This window comes from Aphanomyces astaci (assembly GCF_000520075.1).
Source record: "Aphanomyces astaci strain APO3 unplaced genomic scaffold supercont1.26, whole genome shotgun sequence".
NCBI lineage: Eukaryota > Oomycota > Saprolegniomycetes > Saprolegniales > Verrucalvaceae > Aphanomyces > Aphanomyces astaci.
The window spans coordinates 599,307-619,199 of NW_009798289.1; the positions used below are offsets into that span (position 1 = coordinate 599,307).

General features: G+C 47.1%; 4 protein-coding genes across 5 annotated transcripts in view; 1 reads left to right on the forward strand and 3 right to left on the reverse strand.

Annotated features, from left to right (window-relative positions):
* Positions 1-2,181: 2,181 nt before the first annotated feature.
* Positions 2,182-3,402, reverse strand: H257_10175 (hypothetical protein; the record flags this gene model as incomplete). The annotated part of the gene is made up of 3 exons (XM_009836637.1): positions 2,182-2,355; positions 2,406-2,981; positions 3,055-3,402. 3 exons carry the CDS (start codon positions 3,400-3,402, stop codon positions 2,182-2,184), a joined length of 1,098 nt encoding a protein of 365 aa, XP_009834939.1.
* Positions 3,403-4,788: 1,386 nt separating this feature from the next.
* On the reverse strand, positions 4,789-6,541 carry H257_10176. 2 transcript variants are annotated; one of them, XM_009836638.1, is made up of 4 exons: positions 6,027-6,541; positions 5,808-5,969; positions 5,234-5,513; positions 4,789-5,174 (listed from the first exon to the last, which is right to left on the reverse strand). In XM_009836638.1, exons 1-4 carry the CDS (start codon positions 6,465-6,467, stop codon positions 4,963-4,965), a joined length of 1,095 nt encoding a protein of 364 aa, XP_009834940.1. In that variant the 5' UTR covers positions 6,468-6,541; the 3' UTR covers positions 4,789-4,962. The 2 variants fall into 2 exon arrangements, with proteins under 2 accessions (XP_009834940.1, XP_009834941.1); XM_009836639.1 differs by having other exon boundaries at positions 5,234-5,969.
* Positions 6,542-7,782: 1,241 nt separating this feature from the next.
* On the forward strand, positions 7,783-9,712 carry H257_10177 (hypothetical protein). The gene is made up of 7 exons (XM_009836640.1): positions 7,783-8,409; positions 8,501-8,722; positions 8,810-9,094; positions 9,159-9,217; positions 9,270-9,371; positions 9,429-9,570; positions 9,628-9,712. The coding sequence occupies exons 1-7, from the start codon at positions 7,822-7,824 to the stop codon at positions 9,655-9,657; spliced, it is 1,428 nt and encodes a 475-aa protein (XP_009834942.1). The 5' UTR covers positions 7,783-7,821; the 3' UTR covers positions 9,658-9,712.
* A 2-nt stretch (positions 9,713-9,714) lies between these two features.
* H257_10178 (hypothetical protein) overlaps positions 9,715-19,893 on the reverse strand; it is a gene marked incomplete at its 5' end in the record, with an annotated part of 11,903 nt that continues 1,724 nt past the window's right edge. Inside the window, 21 exons of the mRNA XM_009836641.1 lie at positions 9,715-9,886; positions 9,965-10,123; positions 10,226-10,315; positions 10,602-10,865; positions 11,004-11,116; positions 11,313-11,520; positions 12,044-12,184; positions 12,246-12,317; positions 12,403-12,539; positions 12,971-13,370; positions 13,686-13,994; positions 14,062-14,165; positions 14,224-14,470; positions 14,522-14,701; positions 15,069-15,374; positions 15,725-15,940; positions 16,555-16,909; positions 17,769-18,131; positions 18,795-19,282; positions 19,424-19,495; positions 19,656-19,739. Of these exons, the coding sequence (XP_009834943.1) occupies positions 9,746-9,886; positions 9,965-10,123; positions 10,226-10,315; positions 10,602-10,865; positions 11,004-11,116; positions 11,313-11,520; positions 12,044-12,184; positions 12,246-12,317; positions 12,403-12,539; positions 12,971-13,370; positions 13,686-13,994; positions 14,062-14,165; positions 14,224-14,470; positions 14,522-14,701; positions 15,069-15,374; positions 15,725-15,940; positions 16,555-16,909; positions 17,769-18,131; positions 18,795-19,282; positions 19,424-19,495; positions 19,656-19,739 (4,449 nt within the window). The 3' untranslated portion in view covers positions 9,715-9,745. The remainder of the gene's footprint in view (positions 9,887-9,964; positions 10,124-10,225; positions 10,316-10,601; positions 10,866-11,003; positions 11,117-11,312; positions 11,521-12,043; positions 12,185-12,245; positions 12,318-12,402; positions 12,540-12,970; positions 13,371-13,685; positions 13,995-14,061; positions 14,166-14,223; positions 14,471-14,521; positions 14,702-15,068; positions 15,375-15,724; positions 15,941-16,554; positions 16,910-17,768; positions 18,132-18,794; positions 19,283-19,423; positions 19,496-19,655; positions 19,740-19,893) is intronic.

Sequence of the window (19,893 nt, forward strand, 5' to 3'; positions counted from 1 at the left end):
TGTAATCATTGTTGGGACAAACAACTTTTTACGGCTTGGTCTCACGTAACCAGAGCTTGATGGGGGGCTAGCTGCCCCGCACTTGTTCGGCAAAGCTTTTTGGCCGGGTGTACACTTCGAGGACGCCGGATTCGTGCGCTGGGATCGCCAAATGAACTGAAAGCAGTCTGGGTTTTGGACCCGTCAATGTAGAAATCGGCAAACTCCACATCATTGGAGGGAAACGCAGCGTGTGGTCGGTGTTATGGGTACAGATCCTGCGTGATCCAGTCAGCTCCCCGCACCGCTGGGGCGCCCAATGGACGGGTAAACTGACGTTGCGCCACGATCCAGCGGTTAGACTTGGTCTGTTAAGAACACGCCCGATTCCACTAGCCGCTTGCGGTACCGCCGCATCATTTGCCGTTCTTGAGACGATGTTTGTCTCTCGCGCCTAGCACTATTGAGTTTTCAGGGCCCGTCTGGCAAATTATGGAAAGAAAACGGCCTTTTGCGAGATGAAATATTAAGTTTGTTTTGAAAAGGTCAAAATGGGCCAAAGCCCAATTACAGTATCGGTAGCACCGAGTTTGCCAGACGCGGCAGATCGAAATTTCTCATTGCAGAATCACAAAAAGTTAGAACACGGGAGGTTGAATCATTATTGCTGCTTGGATGCGAGATATGCAAGCAGAGACTACCAAGTACGTACTGTAGCCACATTCATATGAGTTCCTCTCCGCACTACTTACAGTATCCTCCTGCATCCTTCGACACCTCTTCCACCCTGTAGTTGTCGAAGCTCCTATCATACCTACTCATAGGACTATCAAACCTTCTTCGATAACTGTAGCATTACATTGGTTTAGCAGAAATTGGTCGCGCGAGCGAGGAGTGTTACGTGTATGTTGAGCACTGACCGATTGAGCTATGCAGGAAATGTGATCCTTAAATGTTGGAGGCTCAGTGGGCCCATGAGAGCATAGGGATGGCATGACGGACACTTAAAGTTGCCTCCCGAATCACACAAAATGTCATTTCGAAAAAAGAACCCTCGACCTATTTTTTTTTAAACGCCATATGAGGCCAAAATGTCAAAAGAAAAAGTATCTCCCAACTTTTCCCAAACGCACCAAGTAAATTTCTCCAAATGTCATTTTGCCCTAAATTGGAGTTTTTGGGTCTAAAATGGCAAAACCCAGCCCAAAATGGCATAATGCGGATGTTGCCAGATGGCCCTATAAATAGGGTAACATTTCAAAACCAATATTCCATTTTCTCGCAAAATGGAATTAACCAAAATGCCATTTTCAAAACGGAGGTAAAAGGTCCATTTTGTACTATGGCGTTTTGGACCTCTTCACCGAGTAAATCCCAAGTGGTACAGTGTATTACTGGATTTGTAAGGGCTGTGAATGCCACCGCATAAAATTATGCCATAAACCGTTTTGGCAAGTGTGCAAAAATTTCCCACAGTCTCATATCCAGTGATACAGGAAAAAGAAGTGTATCTACAAAGTTGTCTGGACGTCAGTTGAATTATGGAGAAAATTATTCGATTTCCGATTGAAGTGCAAGTCTCAATATCAATACAAACCTCCATAACACACCCAATTCTTAAGAAAATTGTGGTATATTTTTTTGAAGAATCCAGACACACAAAATCTCCAAAAATGGAATATTTTGATTTTGGCGACTTTTCTTCGAAAAACGGCCGTTTTATGCCAATTTTTGTGCCATCCAGACCAGGACATTCTCAAATACACTTGTCAAAGTCCTTAAACTCTACTCGTAAGTCCAAATATTGCTTTGACAATCCATATTTTGATAGGGGGTGTAATTTGTACACGGCGAAGGGTTTGGCGAGTCGCATTCGGTGGTGATGCTCCGAGGTCGGCTGCTATTTCAGCAGAGCCATACATATTGTCCTTGCAGCCAAAATTTGATGCTGATTTGCCAGATCCATGATCCATTTTTCGCACTGACATGTGAATTTAACATGTAACAACGTGTTCTGCGGTCATGTATTGTACTTTTCACCCAAATTTGAACTGGATATTTGTATACCCTGTACTTCCTCTGTTCCAATATACCGGTGACATTTGAAAATCACACTTTTTCCAAATTACTTGCGACATTTCAATCCGATTGGTCAGAGATGCAGTAACTTGCGTGTTATTGGTTAAAAACCTGAGTGGCTGCTTAACCCAAAAGAGATGCAAGGCACGAGACATTCGGCATGAGCGCTTTGGCACGACGCAGCGCATCCTTGCGCAAGTGCGGCAGGCGGAAGTGGTTGCCACCATTGTTCTCCAAAACAAGGCGCATCACCGCTTGCAAGGTAAGAAACACTTTGTCCAGAGCCTCTCCGCAACTCTGGTCAAACGCAGCGAGCGTAGCACGAATAACATCTTCCACAGACTAACCAATTTGTACTGCAAAGCTTGGATTGACGCAAAGAAGCCCAGATCCAACACATTGAGATCTGGGCTGTTTGGTGGCTGGCAGCGAACGACAAACGCGCACCCATCCGTGGAGACCGGCACAAGGTCAGCGTCGGTTATGCCTCCATGTGGCGTTGCATTGTCGTGCTGGAGAACTACGCGCTTGTTGATGGTAGCGAACGTTGCCTTGATAGCTGGAATGACTCGCGTGAGCACGTAGTCCCGGTACATGGGTGCATCAACGTTCACCCACGTTGCCACAAGAGTTCCCGCTCGACGGTTGCGCGAGCTCCGCTGAGCATGTTGGTACTGCACGAACGGCCAGATGCCAATCTTCCCATCAAAGTCGACACCACGCTCCAAGTCATGTCTAGGGCGTGCCACGGCCGCGAGGAACATCACTTTTGGGATGAAGCGCTTGCTTGACCATGCGCGCTGCTCAGGCTCTTCACCTTCCGCCAGACACACCTTGCGGACGTTCTTGTCAGCGTTGAACCACTTTTCGTCAAGGTGAACGACATCCCACATGCCATCGAATGTCGGGGTTTCGGCAAAATTCTAGACGCTTCGCCTTGTTTTCGTCCGTCAGCAGAGGCTTTATGCGAGTGGTGCGTCGATGGAGCGTTCCAACCTTGAGCGCTCGGTGCAAGGATCCAAGAGGAATTCCAGTGGCCTCGGAAATGTCGCGCATCGTCGAGCGGAGTGACTGGGGTAGTTCGCGGACGGTGCTGGCGACGAGGTGTGCCGTGTATACCGGCGAGTGGCCTACACGGCCAGCTTTCAACGATGGTAGCAATTCGTTTCGTTGAAAGGCCTTCCAGATGCGCGATATGGTGGTCCGGTGGATTTCGTGCTCGGAGGCCGTGGTGAGGATTGCCCCGCGGGCAAGTTTGCCCTTGGTCGACAGGGTATGCAAGCAACGGATCACCTCCATCTTCTTGGCGTGTGAGAGCTCTCTTCCGGTGGATTGGCGCGCCATGGTGCTCGACGTGTTCAGGTCCCGGAAAATTTAATTGTGAAAATCGTATTTTGAATTTTTATTCGGAGACCCGATGGCGAAGTGAAAATTGAGCGCCAAAATTTGCTTTCCGAGCTTTGCAGTCAATAGGGCATACCTGTAGATTTTGATTCTCGTTTGAACGTGATATCATGCATCGAATTTGGACAAGAATTCAATTTTTGGGGGCGACCGGAAGTAAAATGTCGCAACTAATATGGAACAGAGGAAGTATACCATACGAAAATTGAATATAAATAGTTCAACTAACGTTAGGACAAATGCGCCAAAGCATTGGCCGGACTACCATTGGTTGGAATTTAGGATTGAAGCAATTTCATTGGCTAGTCGATTGTCTGCGTTTGGCCTGCCACTCCAACTTCGAATCGAATACTAGTACATAATACTACCGGTACTACCGGTAGGATGAGTCTGGAAGCCACAGAAATTTTTGTCAAATAGTATTCTGACAAAGAATTCCCTTTTCAAATGGGAGGTGAGAAAATATTTTCAAATTGTTTTGATGTGACCACTGGATGTCACGATGGAAGGAGAACTATCGATCGAATAAGATATAACGTTACGTAAAAATTGGACAAATGCAGTTCAAACTTTTTTCTGTCAGAAAACAGTAATAAGGAACCGGAAATATTGCAATATTCACTGTCAGGCCCAAAACGCCGTATTTCAACAAATCTTTATCAAATCTTGCTTGCAGAGATTTATACTGTTAGGCCGGGTCTGGATGGCACAAAAATTGGCATAAAACGACCGTTTTTCGAAGAAAAGTCGCCAAAATCAAAATATTCCATTTTTCGAGATTTTGTGAGTCTCGATGCCTCCAAACTTCAAAACAATATACAGTACCACAATTTTCTTGAGAATTGGGTGTTTTATGAAGGTTTGTGTATTATACATGTTGAAGTCTTGCACTTCAATCAGAAATCGACTAATTTTCTCCATAATTCAACTAGCATCCAGACAACTTTGTAGATACTTCTTTCTGATATGAGACTTTGGGAAAATTTTGCGAACTTGCCAAAACGGTTTATGGCATAATTTTATGGGGTGGCATCCAGAACATTCTCACTGTCCATGAGAATTCACTCGAACTTCGATCACAACACAAAAAGGCCCCCTTTGGCTATAATGCAATCCTCAAGGCGGGTGAAAGATTCGGTTCTAAGTTGGAGATGCTCTTATAACATGTTACTAGTAGTGTACTACTTACTAATACATATGTAACGTACTACTTCGTAGTACGTAGTAATATCTAACTAGAGATCTTCACATTTGCCAAAGTCATAATGTTGTTCACTTGACCAGTAAAGTGACAAGGGTAAGTTAGTGCTGTTGACGCTGAATAATTCTGGGTAGTTACACTGTGTGTACATGTTTGGTGTTATTGTAGGTTAAACCCTTTCTCAACCGACCACTGCGGCAACGTCAAAGTGACTTGACGAAGCCAACGAGAGAACAAATATATATCTTCCGTCGTCTCGTTGGGTTCTTGTCAGACGTGCACCAAGTCCGCTTCAAAACTTACTCCAAAAATGCCGTCAGTGCCTTCCCCACGATGTCCTGCTCCAGTAAAAACCCATCGTGGCCATGGGGCGATTGAATTGAGTGGAACACCGAGTGCGGCAAGTACGCGTGTAGCTGGGCTTGTTCGCTGAGGGGGTACACCAAATCCGATTCGATACCGGCGATCAGGATCGGCAGCGCCTCGAGCTGCCGGCACGCCGCCTCGACCCCTACGACAAAAACACGGTCAACGGGGCGGGCTGCCACGTAATACGGAGCAAACACGAACCGCCGCGACCCCGGCCAATGTCGTGTGTGTCCATCATCTTGGTGATGGCAATATATGCGTTGGCGTCGAAGCGAGTGAGGAACTTGCGCCCTTGGTAGTCCAAGTACGACTGAACTGTAAACACTCCGGCGGCATCGTCGTCGACTTGGGTGTGTCGGCCAAATTTATCCGTGTACACATCGTGCGTGCGGTAGCTGATCATGGCGATCTGCCGCGCGAGGGCGAGTCCGCTATGTGGAGGCGCCGCGTCGTCGTAGTCTCCATGGCGGTAGTTTGGGTCCTACCGTTATAGTTGCAACATATTATTCTAAACTGGAGTGACTCGGAGAAAATGAATCGACACATAAATCTATAGTATATTTCGGCAGAAATCGTATTGAGCCAATCAGATTGCAGGAAACATCGAATTAGTGTGAGGCCTAATTCGGTGATTCCAAGCACGACACGTCCTCCCTTTTTCCATACAAAATTCAGCACAAAAAATAGATTGATAGATTTGGAAACTCAGCACAAAAGTCCAAATGTTGAGTAAAAGGACAATATAACAACGATGAGACATTTTTTCTAGGTGTACTCTGTAGATGGCTTGGCGCTGGACTTCGCTGATTCCGATTTGCCACCCCGAGTGCTGGGCGCCGCACGCAATGACGGCAATCTTCTGGACCAGCCCTTGACCCAAAAATCCCCACTCAAGGGTTTGCATACCGCCCAAGGACCCGCCCACGACACATGCAACCTACAGTTGGCCAACTTGAGATAATGGAGATAACCCCAAGGCAGACAGGAGACAGACCTCCGACGCGCCGATCTCGTCGACGACTAGTCGAATGTGCAGGCGCACTGTGTCTCGAACGGTCACGTCAGGAAACGACCCGCCGTATCGCTTTCCGGTGTGGGGGTTGATTGAGGTCGGGCCCGTGGTGCCGTAGCACGAGCCCAAAATGTTGGCGCACACGACCAAGTACTTGGACGTGTCGAAGGGCTTCCCGTCGCCGAGCAACCCGCCCCACCATGTGTCCAATGCGGCGTTGCCCGTGAGCGCGTGGCACACAAAGAGGACGTTGTCCTTGGCGGCGTTGAGCACGCCAAACGTTTTGTAGTTGACATGCACGTCATCCAGCGTCACGCCGCTCTCCAACGTGAACGACGGCACGCGGAAGACCTGCTTGCATGCCTCCATGATGCCGTAGTCGTCTTCGATGGCAGGCTTGGCGGGGGTGTCGACCGGTGGCATGGTCGTCACTGTTGGATTCGAGCAAAGCAAGTTAACCTCGTGAATGTCACTCCTCGGCAAACGGCCTGGTTCGATGCTGCAAAACGCTGGCCTTTCATTGGCTTTTTGTAATGGAAGGCGACATTGGATTGGCTACGATGAGAGTGGATCACACGCTCTCACACTCAATCAGACTAGTACAGGAAATTGTATGGGAGAGTAGAAACTGAGGGCCATCATTGGCCAACAGGCATCGTGACTGTTGCTGGTCCAGCACCATCAAACCGTCACCACATGTACAGTGTAATAACCTAAGCTCACAGTTACTGGACACTGAACATATTGTACTACCAGTACGTAGTAAGTTATTGTCGCCTCTATTAATAGTAAAGCCAGGTTTCGTCTCTCATCGTCTAACTTGAGTTCGGCTAGGATCGAGGGTGGTGTTTTGTACGCGTTTCTGTTCCGTCGCTCTCGGGTGATGTACATGTTGGCAAAGCGTGGGGTGCGAAGGCACAGGAACCGGTTTATGTGTGCGCTGTCGGGCGTCGAGTCCTCAGCGGCGGTGAGTTTTCTCGTGAACTCTTGGGACTTATCGGTGAACGTTTCTAGTCACGATCGTTCGCTCCACTCCAGCTTGCTCATTTGGAGCTGGAGTGTCACCAAATTCACCTCTGATGCGCTTTCGTAGATCACTCGAAAAGCTTGATAAAGTTAGTTTACACGTGGGATGGACTGATGGCTTCTAGCTAATTCAAAGTATTGCACTACGTTGTACTTCGAAGTTCTAAGTAACTTAGCCCTGCAGCTCTTAACTGCAAGGAGCAGGTTCCTATTGTTGTTGCGACAGGTCGATTGTGGCATAGAGCGTGGTGACGATTGACTGAACATCATGACATCAAGGATTAATGAACGTGAAGTGAGCTTTCCTTCAAGCTTTCAACCTCGAATGTGGCCTTCTCCTTGGCAACAAATATTCATTTGCTCCTGGGTGCTGTGTTGCGTCACAAGCATGTCGATGTCCTTCAGTTGGCACATGGGCAACGCGTTTATGTCCAATCAGTGTCGCATCCGTTTCATGAATTGACCAATTAGGATTGCCAATGGCCATGTCCAATACTGCAGTTCATTTGCCACAGCTGGGATACCAGGTACTGTATACCAATAAAGTCCGACCAGCCTACAGGTTGTTCCGCATGCACTTGTGATCGCGCTAGACCGTTGTCATATGAACAGTAGTCCTTCGTACGCAGTACTAGTAATACAAAGGATTCGTGGTATGGTTATGAAGTGAGTCTGATGTTACCGTTTCAAGGATCGCAGCTAAAATTAGCCATCCGACCTCACCCAAGAAAGGTTGCACAGAGTCGCCGTCATGCCTGTTGACATATTCGACGCGCCGTCGGAACCCTCCTATGCTAAACATCCGAGTCATTCGTTTGCCTTTTGTGACGGCAAGGCGTCGTCTTCGAGAAAGTCGTCGCGGCAGAGTCGTCGGCAAAAGCAGTCCTTTGCAGTCGACACAACCGTGCCGTCGTCCGGCCTCGACTTTGACGACGATCGTGTCGAGTTGTACACTGGTCCACGACCCAATGCGTCCATTCGACAAAAGGCGGGCGTTGGAGGGGGGCAGCAGCAGCACCATGCCCCCCCACGACAGCAGCCGCGCCATCGATACAATTCGGCGTCGTTCTCACAATGGGACGACGGGGGCGTTGCCTCGGACAACTCTATCCTGGCGTCGTTTCCATTCCACGCAAGCTCGTTCCACAAGGACAACAACGATGACACCACGGACGTGTACGACTACGACATCAACGAAATCGACTTGAACAAGTACGTGACGCCCCCGCCACGCCAGCCAATTCCAACCAAAAGTAGCCGGGCCAACTCCAACAACCATCGAGGCAACCTGAGCGCTGGAAGCTGCCGTGGGTCGCGTACAGCAGTCGACGACGACGACGTATGTACTAAAACGCTGTTCACACACCTATGCTGTCCATTCAAAGTTCTTAGGTCTCTTATGCCAATTCGGCATTCTTTTTCGATTGTAGATCTTTGATCGCCCTCCGTCCAGGCAGTGCCACGCGTTCCCAACGCATTTGGTGGACCAGGTCTCGGATGACGACAACGACGACTTTGACCATCCCCCGGAGAAAGGTCGTCGCCCCGCGCCCCTCAAACGGCGGCCGCCGTCGCGGCACAAGCACTTGTCGGCATCGCAAAAGCACATCCACGACACATTTCCAGGCTCGTGTGAAATCAACGAGCAAAGCGTACGTCATACTATATATCGTGTGGCTGTCATTTCCACAATCAGTCCAACGCGCTTCACGTATCGATTTCCATGTCAATTGGTCTAGTTGGAAGACACGATCCATCGGTTTCGAACACGGCGAGACATGCGCAGAATTCAAAGCCACGACCCGACGCGCGACGGATTCGATCCTGTGGACGAAACCGTCCCGATGCCATTCCGCATCGAAGTCACGACCAACAACAACCCCCGCAACAACAGTAACCAGTCCAACGCAAGCAGCCATAGCCGGCGGTACCGCACCCCCAGTGCCGCCGCGCCGCCATCCGCGGCGTACGACGAGATGCGTCGCACGTTGCAATCCCGGGCCGAAGACCCCGTCGTGGTCAAGGTAGGGGGGGACCGCCGGTGACGATATGTGTCTCATGCTGTCTGTTGTATATATGTATATGTAGACTAGTGCCCTAGACCGTCGTCACAGCTCGATGCTTCAAAGAGGAGGGTCCATCCACGGGTACTTTAAGAATGAAGACTATTAAGTCGTGTGAAAATGTCATATTCGGTAGGCCACCGCAATGGCTCAAGGACGAGCCCCATCCGTTTTTTGAAAACACGTTGGCCGCCCAGTTGCCTGAATGGCTCGTGGCTACCACGTCCAGTGCCGGGGGGTACTAACTACATGTCGTCGAAATTAAATGGTTGCAAGTCCAACTAAAGTGTGGTAGCGACGGAGGTCCTGAAACGAATTCCGAAGGTGTCAACACGGCTACCACGGACGACTTGAAGCTCGACGACTTTAACTTTTCGGCGACGACAACCCCCCCAGCACCCCCCGAGTCGAGTTCGTTGCGCACGTCGTTGGGTGTGGTATGCATATATATATATATAGAGTGATTCTAAAGTGAACTAACGATGACCTGGTAGGACTTTCTGAGCTTGTTTGCCCAATCATAAAAAACCACACAAATGTTGGTTTTGCATAATACTAGTATACTGTATAGTATCCACAAGGTTTGTACTTTTCCCAGTATGTTATGGTATGTTACAATTTGTCCTTTTGGTTCTGCAGCTGTTGGTAAAATGTCAGCGTGCTCATGATGCTCGCCCCGAACAACGCCATGAAACTGAGACACCCTGCACAGCACACAAAACACGCCAATTTGCCACACAATTCTGGCCCCAGCTATAGAAAAATAAACATAATAAGTGACCACGAGCAGACTAGTACGGTCATAAATATATATTTTTTATGCGTCATTACCAGTTCTTTTAGCATCGAAAACGGATTCGCACTGAATCGAATACGCCCCACGGTGGGGGGAAGGTACGGATTGATGTTGGGCTCGTCGCGGCCAGACCCCACTGGCGTCGCCAAGTACTCGGCTTCAGGGACGATGTGAATACACACCCCCAATTTGCCCTACCAAAAAATAATATGAATACATAATATAATTCTTTAGTCTTCATAAATAATATTATTCTTTCTCGGCTGATGTGATTTCAACTTGATTGGAATTGGTACCATGGACTCGGAGATGCCCGCTTCCCGGTTCGTGTATCGCATTTCGAGCCAGTCCGAGTCATCTGACAGTCGGCCCATGCCCAGCATATCCTATGATACAACACGATTTGGAATCAATATTTATTTTGAAGAATATATATATATATACATAAATATATGTATCAAAATTTATATATATATATATAATGATACAAAACGGTTTATAATCAATACATATTGAAGCATATATAATATATCTTGAAGGGTATATATTTATTTGTACATGCATATTCTTCAATACATAGATTGATTCCAAACCTTGATATATATATATAGCTCAAATTGGATTCCACACATCACCATACACGCCAAACCCAAGGTGACACAAGGGACTTACCAGGATCGACTGGAATGCTTCGTCCTTGTCGTTGGACTCTTTTTCCGCTTTCCGCCGTTGGCGCTCGTCCGGCGTGAGTGTTTGCTTGCGCCGTTTCACCTTTTTGAGCACGTTGGTGATCTTTTTCTTGAGTTTTGAGTGTAATTTCTTTTTCTTCGAGTCCAGCAGGGGTTTGTGTTGCTCGCTGTTGTTGTTTTCCAAGTCGGGACCGTGGTCGCCTTCGTTATCGTCGTCTTCATCGTCGCTGCTCTCATCTTCTTCGTTCTACTCGAACACATCAAATCCACCAATCCAAAAACCTAGTTTTTAATATATACTATCCAATATAGTCGTAATCGTCGTCAAGAATAGTGTTTTTATTGCATTCCAATAGTATTGTCATGACAAGTATATATATATTACCTGGGCCAAGAATCCGCCTTTTTTGCCCGTGTTTTGCTCTTTGAACGGCCGCACCGTGCGCTTTTCATGGAACGCTTTGTGGATCCACTTGTACAAATCTAGCTGCGATTCGCCTATGCAAGACATATATCGTCATATATAAACAGTGATTTAAAAAAATGTTTGTTTTACAGAAGAAAACCTCCCACAGACACCGTAACTTTCCTCGTAAAAAATCGATATAATAAACCCAAATGCCCAAATTAAACCAAACCTTTGGTTAACTTTAGATACGTCTCGTATAAACACAAAGTCGGTTGTAAATCGTACCAATAAGATCGTTCCACTTGGCCAAATCCTTGTCCCACAATTGAATCGTGAGCCGGCCGTACTCTGGTTTCATGGGCATTTGCACTGTAAACTTGAGCCGGTAGTTCCAGCTGCCTTTTCCCGTGGAGCACCGCCAGTGCGTGTCAGTAGTTTGTGGTTTTGTGCCTTCCATCCACGCTTTCACAAACAGATCGTTCATCGTGTTCATCTACAACAACAAAGATATTGTGCTTTCGAGTGAAATTTCGTGTTGTGGTTTCTCGTTGGAATTTAAATCGATTTTTGATTGGCTACCTCAGATGACCTCAAAATGATTAGCCAATCAAAACTTTCTCAATGCAATTCAACCAATCAGATCGATTGTGGATCGGTTTGGGCGGCGCGATTCGATTGCACCCAAATTTGTACTATCAAATCGACAATATTGTCGTGTGCTTATTCTAAACTCGAGTGACATGTGCGAATGAATCGACACAACCAAATATAATACAGAAGAAGATTGGGCTGAAGGATTTAGCCAATCAAATTGCAGGAAACCATCAACACAGTCAAATTAGTGTTTGCCTTCAATTAGTGTGATACAAATCACCACAGGACCCCTTTTTACATACAAAGTTCAGTACAAAGAATCGATATCGATAGAGTTGGCGATTCAGCACACAAGTCAACCAAATTTGATGTATGAGTGAGTGAAACGTCCATTTGGAAACTACGGTCGTCATAGGTCGTACATCACGGTCGGTCACGCCTTCGGACCGCCAGATCACGACGCGGACTTCAAATTTCTGCGGCGGAGGCGGCTCGATGTTGACCGGTTCGTACAACGCGGCTTGAGCAGGTGTGAGAATATCCACCCACAATTGCAACGACCCCTATTATTTCGTATACATATATATGAGCAAATCAAAGATATATATATCAAGAAAATCGTACCTGCGACGTCGACTCTTTGCCCGTCCACAAATGTCGGTGTTCAATCGGTTTCAAGATGCCCGATCCGTCCAACTAGCAACATAAACCACCAAACCATTGTATATATATATATACTCTTGCTTTCAATATATATATATATATAGTAAATATATAGTACTTGAGGGTGTTTGAATCCAATGTCCTGCCACATGCTGTGGTACCATCGGTCTTCCAAGTCAATGACGGTTTCCCCTATAAAGTCGTCGGTGCCCATTCGATCGTAGTCCCACACTTGAATCGCCAACTGCGACGGCCCTACATATATATATTGCCACGTTATTGGTTTCTGAATATATTGACCATATAATTTGGCGGGATTCCTCCTGTCACATCGGCCTCTTGCATATATATTGCTTCTTTTCCAATGTTGGGGGATTGTTGAAATCACCAATAAATTGAGGAAAGCATTATGATTGGTTAAAAAGAATGAAGGTTGCAGTATGATTGGCTAAAACGAACAAAGAGTCGCCTCTGAAACTTCGATCTATATATATCATCATGTTTCACAGGTCCGGCGATATCTCATGGAACCAACCGCCACGGGAGAAACAAATTATAAGTTGTGCGTCAAACACTATATATATATTATATATATATATACATTACATACATTTAAATATATATACATTACATACATATAAATATATATATTTATATACATTACAGACATATATATATATATATACCTGGAATAGTCGTATCGAACACGTAGCACTTGTAAAAGTCTGGGTGGAGCGTCTTCTTTTTGTACGCGGCGCGTCCATTCACTTTGGTTTTGCCCAGCGTGAGCCTCAAGTACGGGTCGCTGAGTCCGTTGCGGTCTTTGGGCTGCAAGTTGGCTGCTTTGAGGACGTACACGCGCACTTCGTACGGCTGGGGGTCGGTGAGGGACACAAAGTCGATCAGCGGGTTGGTCTTTTGCGGCTTGAGCGTGACGACCACGAGCCCCTTGAAAATGCCTGTCTGCACCTGCACTTTGGTCTTCTTTTTGCGAAAAAACGACGGAATCATCGTGTGCGCGCGAAACAGCGCGTAAGACTCGAACGGCGCCGTTTTGAGAAAATCCTCGAGCTCTTCGCCTTCCAACTACATGCAGCAGAACGTCAATCATTATCACATTTATATATATATATATAGGCAAACATGGAGCCAGCGTTTCAACGAGTCACATGTCCATGTAAAAAGTCAAGGCGGCATCGACACACTCCATATCGCGATTGAAAACGATATCGTTCAGGTAACTACAGAGTCGTGTTGCAAATACACACACAACATGGTGGACGAGCAATTTCAACACACTGCAATGTATTTTGCAATCTAAATGCGATACGTGAGATATTTTGTAATCGGTATGCGATACTGTGGATTATGCACAAGGACTAGCTCTAGTCGTTAGGGTACCTTGAGCCACCAGTCGCGCCCAGCATAGTACGCTGGGCTGTCGAGAGCATGGGCTTCGTCGTCCGGGCTGGTGAAGCTAGACGCAACCATTGCATTTGGGTCTGACACAAAGTACACTTGTCCTTTTTTCTTGGCATCTTGGACAGACGCAAACAACCGGCGATCGTGCGCTTGCTGGACTTGGTAGAGCACCGCCGGGTCTTGCTTGGACTCGTCCGTGGCTTCAAACGACACGGCTGGTAACGCCAGCACCCCGATGCCCGTGCCGTCGTCGTCGTGGGTTTCTGGGGGTAATATCTCGTCCACGAGCTATCGTCAACAAAATATCATTCGTGTGTCAATCATATATATATATATATATATATACAGCAGTTACATTGCCATCTTCATCGTCCGAGTCTGCGACACGGTGGCGCGACGGGTGGCTGTCGCCATTATCGTCGTCGTCGTCGAGATCGTTGTTGCCGGTAGGTTCTGCATCTAGTTATCAGTCGAGTGACTACATGTAACACTGAATGTGAGACCTCGTGTTTAGTACCCGCTGTCGCATGTTTCTCGTGTTTGCTGTCTCCATTAGATGATGCCACCTCGATGGCTGGCGTTTCGGCTTTCGGTTGGACCACCCGCCTTTGCTTGCTGCGCTTCTTGGCTGCGTCGATGTGGTAATCAAACGCCTGTTGTTGCGGTGGCTCGTAGCTCGGACTCCACGGGAGCTTGAGGGTCAAGTCGATCACACACGAAGCTATGAGAGGCTGGTGGAGCCCTGCCAAAGTGCTGTCGTACACCTGTACCCGTCATATGAATCAGGCCGTGATCTGTTCTTATGTCAAGCGTACCTTGAGCACCAATTGAGGCGCAAACAAAATGTCGATGGGGAGTCGGGTGGGGATGACCAGGCGCTCGAGAAAGTTGGCATTTTTGCTCGTGGGTTCATGGCTCGCCTTGGTGCGTCGTTGGATATTATTTTCCCCGCTCGTCGAGTTCAATCCCGTGAGTTCAAACTCGACAAACGGATTCTATACACACAACATGAGACTGCGGTTGTGTTTGGTGTCAAAAGGAGGGTAGAAAGTATTATTTGGTGGTCCAAATATGTTCGCAACAATTCAGCCCGATTCAGATGTATATCCCAAATCTGTGGGTGTCCGATTCCACAGGTCAAATAATCATAATAATGTAGCCAATCAGCGACAAGCATTTTCAGATTGACCAATGGGAGCGATTCGGGATCCGTGTATGCGATATTAAATTCGTACCAAATCCATATACTACTACACTACTGGTAGTATATAAACATATATCTAGACATATATATTCATGTCACGCACCATATATGATTCTCGCCAACATTATTGTATAACATCCCACATATTTGCAACGTACTTGAATGTGTAGCAAGTTGTTATTTTTGAGATTGCGCACACCGAGCGCGATGATGTCGACGTACGCTTCGCGGCACTCTGGCACGATCGACGGCAATGCTGCCGTCCGATCTTCGGCCGTGGGGTGCTCGATGATCTGGACCGACACGAGCAGCTGACCCGCGGCCACGGCATCGTCCATCAAGTCCGACTTGGTCAGCGGCACCCACGACGGGTACGGCACCGTCGATGCCTTGGTGCACTTGGCCAGCGGCACGCGGTACTCGCCCATGTATTTGACAGTGTTGAACCCGATTTTATTAACCACCTACGCAGGTACGTACGTGTCCAATATCATCAAAACAGCCACCACAACATCCTGGACTAAACAATACAGCGTCATATTGTACTGTGTTTCTTCTAAACTGGATCGACATGGAGAATAATGAACATCGACACAACCAAATGGACGACACAAGAATCATCGGCAAAAGTATCGAGCCAATCAGTTTGCAGGAAACTCGCGTCAACGTTTAAATAGTGTATGACTTAAATTAGTGTGACTACAACGACCACACTGTACATACAATAAAGAATCGATCGATAGATTTGGTGAATCAGCACAAAAGTCAACCAAGAATCTTGGGGTAAAACAAAGACAATACTATCTATACATACCTGAATCCACACCTCCCCAGCGTATTCGGCCTTGGCAGGAATCGTCGTGTCAAATTGAAGCGATTCGTAATATAGAGGGTCCAGCGTCCGGCTGCGGGGCTTGGTCTTCCTGGTCACGCCGTTGAAATGCACTTGGACCAACGGGTCTGGCAACGTGCCTTTGGATTTTAAATCGTCCACCACCAGCCCTTTGCATTGAAAAATGTGCACCCGAACCTACGTCCCAAAATTATACAATTAGATAAAAAAAATTAATTATTATTTTGAAATGTGGGTAGAATTAAATTTAAAATAAAATAGATTATTAAATTAGATAAACATTTTTTTAAATTATTATTCATTGCGCGCTAATAAGATAATCATGTGTCGAACGTCTCCCCAACTCGAGTCGTGAAAAGCAGCCATCGAATGGTTCCACATATATACTGTATACTAGTACTACAGTACTACGTAGTAGCCTTGTGAAGAAAGTGCTTCGAATTTGGAGTGGTCAATGCATTGTGAATAAAAATCGGCCGAGAATCGATCGACGAATCAACACACCTTTTCAATAGACCAATCAAGTTCCAAAGAACCACTAGTCCCACCAATCATAATATACTTGCTTGGGTTTTGTACATAATATTCGATTTTATATCACTCTTCGAATCTCAATCCCCAAATAGCGCTCGAAACGATCAATCCATACTATATATAATATATTGGACGTTCCACATCAAGACACGTATATACAGTGTGCATGTGCCAATTCCTATATACATCTTTATATTCCATATATTCAGGTATGTAATATATTATGTACATATATATATTAGATTGACGGCGTGTACCAGAGCTGGAATCGTGGGTGTAACCAAACTCGCGTCGTTCGCCCAGACTTGCCTCGCCGCGACTTCTTCCCTTGCAAACGCCATACGCAGCAAAAGCGACCCCGGGTGCTGTCCGACGGGGATGCTTCCTTTGCGGCAGATTTCTTGGCGCAGGTGTAGCCACGTCACAGCCGGCTCCATGCCCCGCGCGACGACATCCCCCGCCCGAAGACGCGCAAACGACACGCCCACGGGGTCGTCCGTGTCGGATGTTTCTTTGCACAGCGTGACAATTATATCTGGGACTTGGGTCAAGTCGGACGCGAGCACAATATTTTTCATCTCCTGGGTCAGCCCCCACACAATGCTGCCGTTCCTACAATCCGCCACACACAACCTCGTTGATTAATTCGTTCTCGCATATATATATATACAACAACAACAACAAGGAAGAGGAGGACAAGCAGCACGTAAGTACTTGGCGGCGTTGGCTTCAAAGCGCAGCTCATGGGGTCCGATGGCCACCACGACAAACAAACGAGCGGGGAGACCCGTTTTGGCCCGTACCGAGGGCAAATCCTGCCCCGCGAGCAGACTCAGACGCAGCACATAGCGTGTCAAAGGGGGTTTAAGTGCCTCCCAGTCCTCGTCTTCGACTTCTTTGACGATGAAGCGGTCGCTGTCGTCCGGATTCGGCTGCGACACGTGGGCAAAACTCACGAGGAGGCGGCCGCGGTACGTGGAGGCGTGGTCCGGATACCGCTTCATCATGTCGCCGGCTTTCGCGTCCGCGTGCTTTAGCGGCGGGCCGTACAGGTTGATGTATCGAAGCGGCACCTCGCTGTCATATCAGACGTTTGAGGTGAGCACTATGCGATGGCGGGGAAGTTGAAGATGACATATGCAAGAAGTATAAGCAATTTTGGTGATATCGAGTGTGAATGCTTAAAGGCATCCATATATATATATATATATATATACATTTATATGCAAGTGTCGAGGCGTCTATATATATTGAAGTGTCGAGGCGGCCATATATATATATCATATATATTCAATGGCAAATCATACAGACAAATGTCACCAAACATTGTAGATGTAAAACTACTGGTAGATGCCAAGCGATACACCATCAGCGAGAAAGATGCAACCATCTAAGCATCGTCCACCAACGATATATATACTACATACAACAACAACAACAAGGAAGAGGAGGACAAGCAGCACGTAAGTACTTGGCGGCGTTGGCTTCAAAGCGCAGCTCATGGGGTCCGATGGCCACCACGACAAACAAACGAGCGGGGAGACCCGTTTTGGCCCGTACCGAGGGCAAATCCTGCCCCGCGAGCAGACTCAGACGCAGCACATAGCGCGTCAAAGGGGGTTTAAGTGCCTCCCAGTCCTCGTCTTCGACTTCTTTGACGACGAAGCGGTCGCTGTCGTCCGGATTCGGCTGCGACACGTGGGCAAAACTCACGAGGAGGCGGCCGCGGTACGTGGAGGCGTGGTCCGGATACCGCTTCATCATGTCGCCGGCTTTCGCGTCCGCGTGCTTTAGCGGCGGGCCGTACAGGTTGATGTATCGAAGCGGCACCTCGCTGTCATATCAGACGTTTGAGGTGAGCACTATGCGATGGCGGGGAAGTTGAAGATGACATATGCAAGAAGTATAAGCAATTTTGGTGATATCGAGTGTGAATGCTTAAAGGCATCCATATATATATATATATATATACATTTATATGCAAGTGTCGAGGCGTCTATATATATATATATATATTGAAGTGTCGAGGCGGCCATATATATATATCATATATATTCAATGGCAAATCATACAGACAAATGTCACCAAACATTGTAGATGTAAAACTACTGGTAGATGCCAAGCGATACACCATCAGCGAGAAAGATGCAACCATCTAAGCATCGTCCACCAACGATATATATACTACGTAGTATATATATATATATATTGTCGATTTGATACAAATTTGGGGAGGGGGGGGGGGTGCAATCGAATCGCGCCGACCAAACCGATCCATCAATCGATCTGATTGGTTGTTGAATTTCATTGAGAAGGTTTTGATTGGCTAATAATTTTGAGCTCATCTGAGGTAGCCAATCAAATCGATTTAAATTCCAACGAGAAACCACGCCACAACACGAAATTTCACTCAAAAGCACAATATATATATATATATATACCCCATGCAAATATATACGATGCCAAACGGCAAGGCTACCACAATAATGAATCGCACCGTAAGTACACGAGGTTGGTGGGGTCGGCGAGGTCGTGCGTGACTAGTGGCACAGCTTGGAAATCATGTGCAAATGTGCCGACGACGTCGCTGGACCGGCCAAACTCGCGGTCGCGGAGGCTGATGGTGATCCGACGGCTCATAGTGGGCATCATCACTGGAATCCACAGCTCCTCGAAGAACGGGACCGACAGATTACTCGTGCCTTTCACCGTCACCACACTCGATTTGCACTTGCGATTCCCGGCAAAATCGACGCGAACAAACGCGTCAATGCCGATGCCCGCCGGCGACAGCGTGTGCACGTCCATGGGCGGCACGTCTTCGGCAACGTACACGGTTACGACGAGAAAGTGCACATGCTGCTCCACGGTGGGCGGAAGCAGCAGCATGGCCGGCGACTCGACGGCCGTCGACAGACTCGTGAGGTCGTGTACGGGAAAGGACTCGCCTGGTCCCGCCATGGCCAAACTCAGCAAGAGAAACCCCTGGAGCAAACCCATCCGAATAAACACGAGGCGATTCCAAATCGATATAGAAAGAATATATGAACAAGTTTTGTATCGACTTTATGGACGAGATGAACAGCAAGGGTTTGAAGTGATGATGACACAAGGGGCAAACTGTACCTGGATGCCGCTGTCTTGTTTGCTCTTGTAGTCGACCAGTGCGACCCATTGCCGATAGATTTCTCGTTTCGGCTACGTACATAGACGACAGATATATATATATGAGAATGGTACTATAATTATTTTTAAAAATTTTCATGTATAGCACATGAGAATGACGAAAATCGTTTCATCTATAAGTCTTCGATAGGTTTATTGGTTAGTTGAACTTGCGTATATTGCTATATCGTACCCGGCAGTAGATGGACATGACGTCGAATTGGTAGGTGCCAATGATCGTGTTGGGGCGAACAACGTTGCGGTCGTACAGTGAGACCTATTCACACACCTGACGTCATCTGGAGGTCGTTTATATTGATTGGGTCCAGTATTGAATCAAATACATTGATATATATATATATATAGTATATGGACAAGGACATGGGGTTTGCTCAAATATATATGCTCAAATATATATATATATGCTCAAA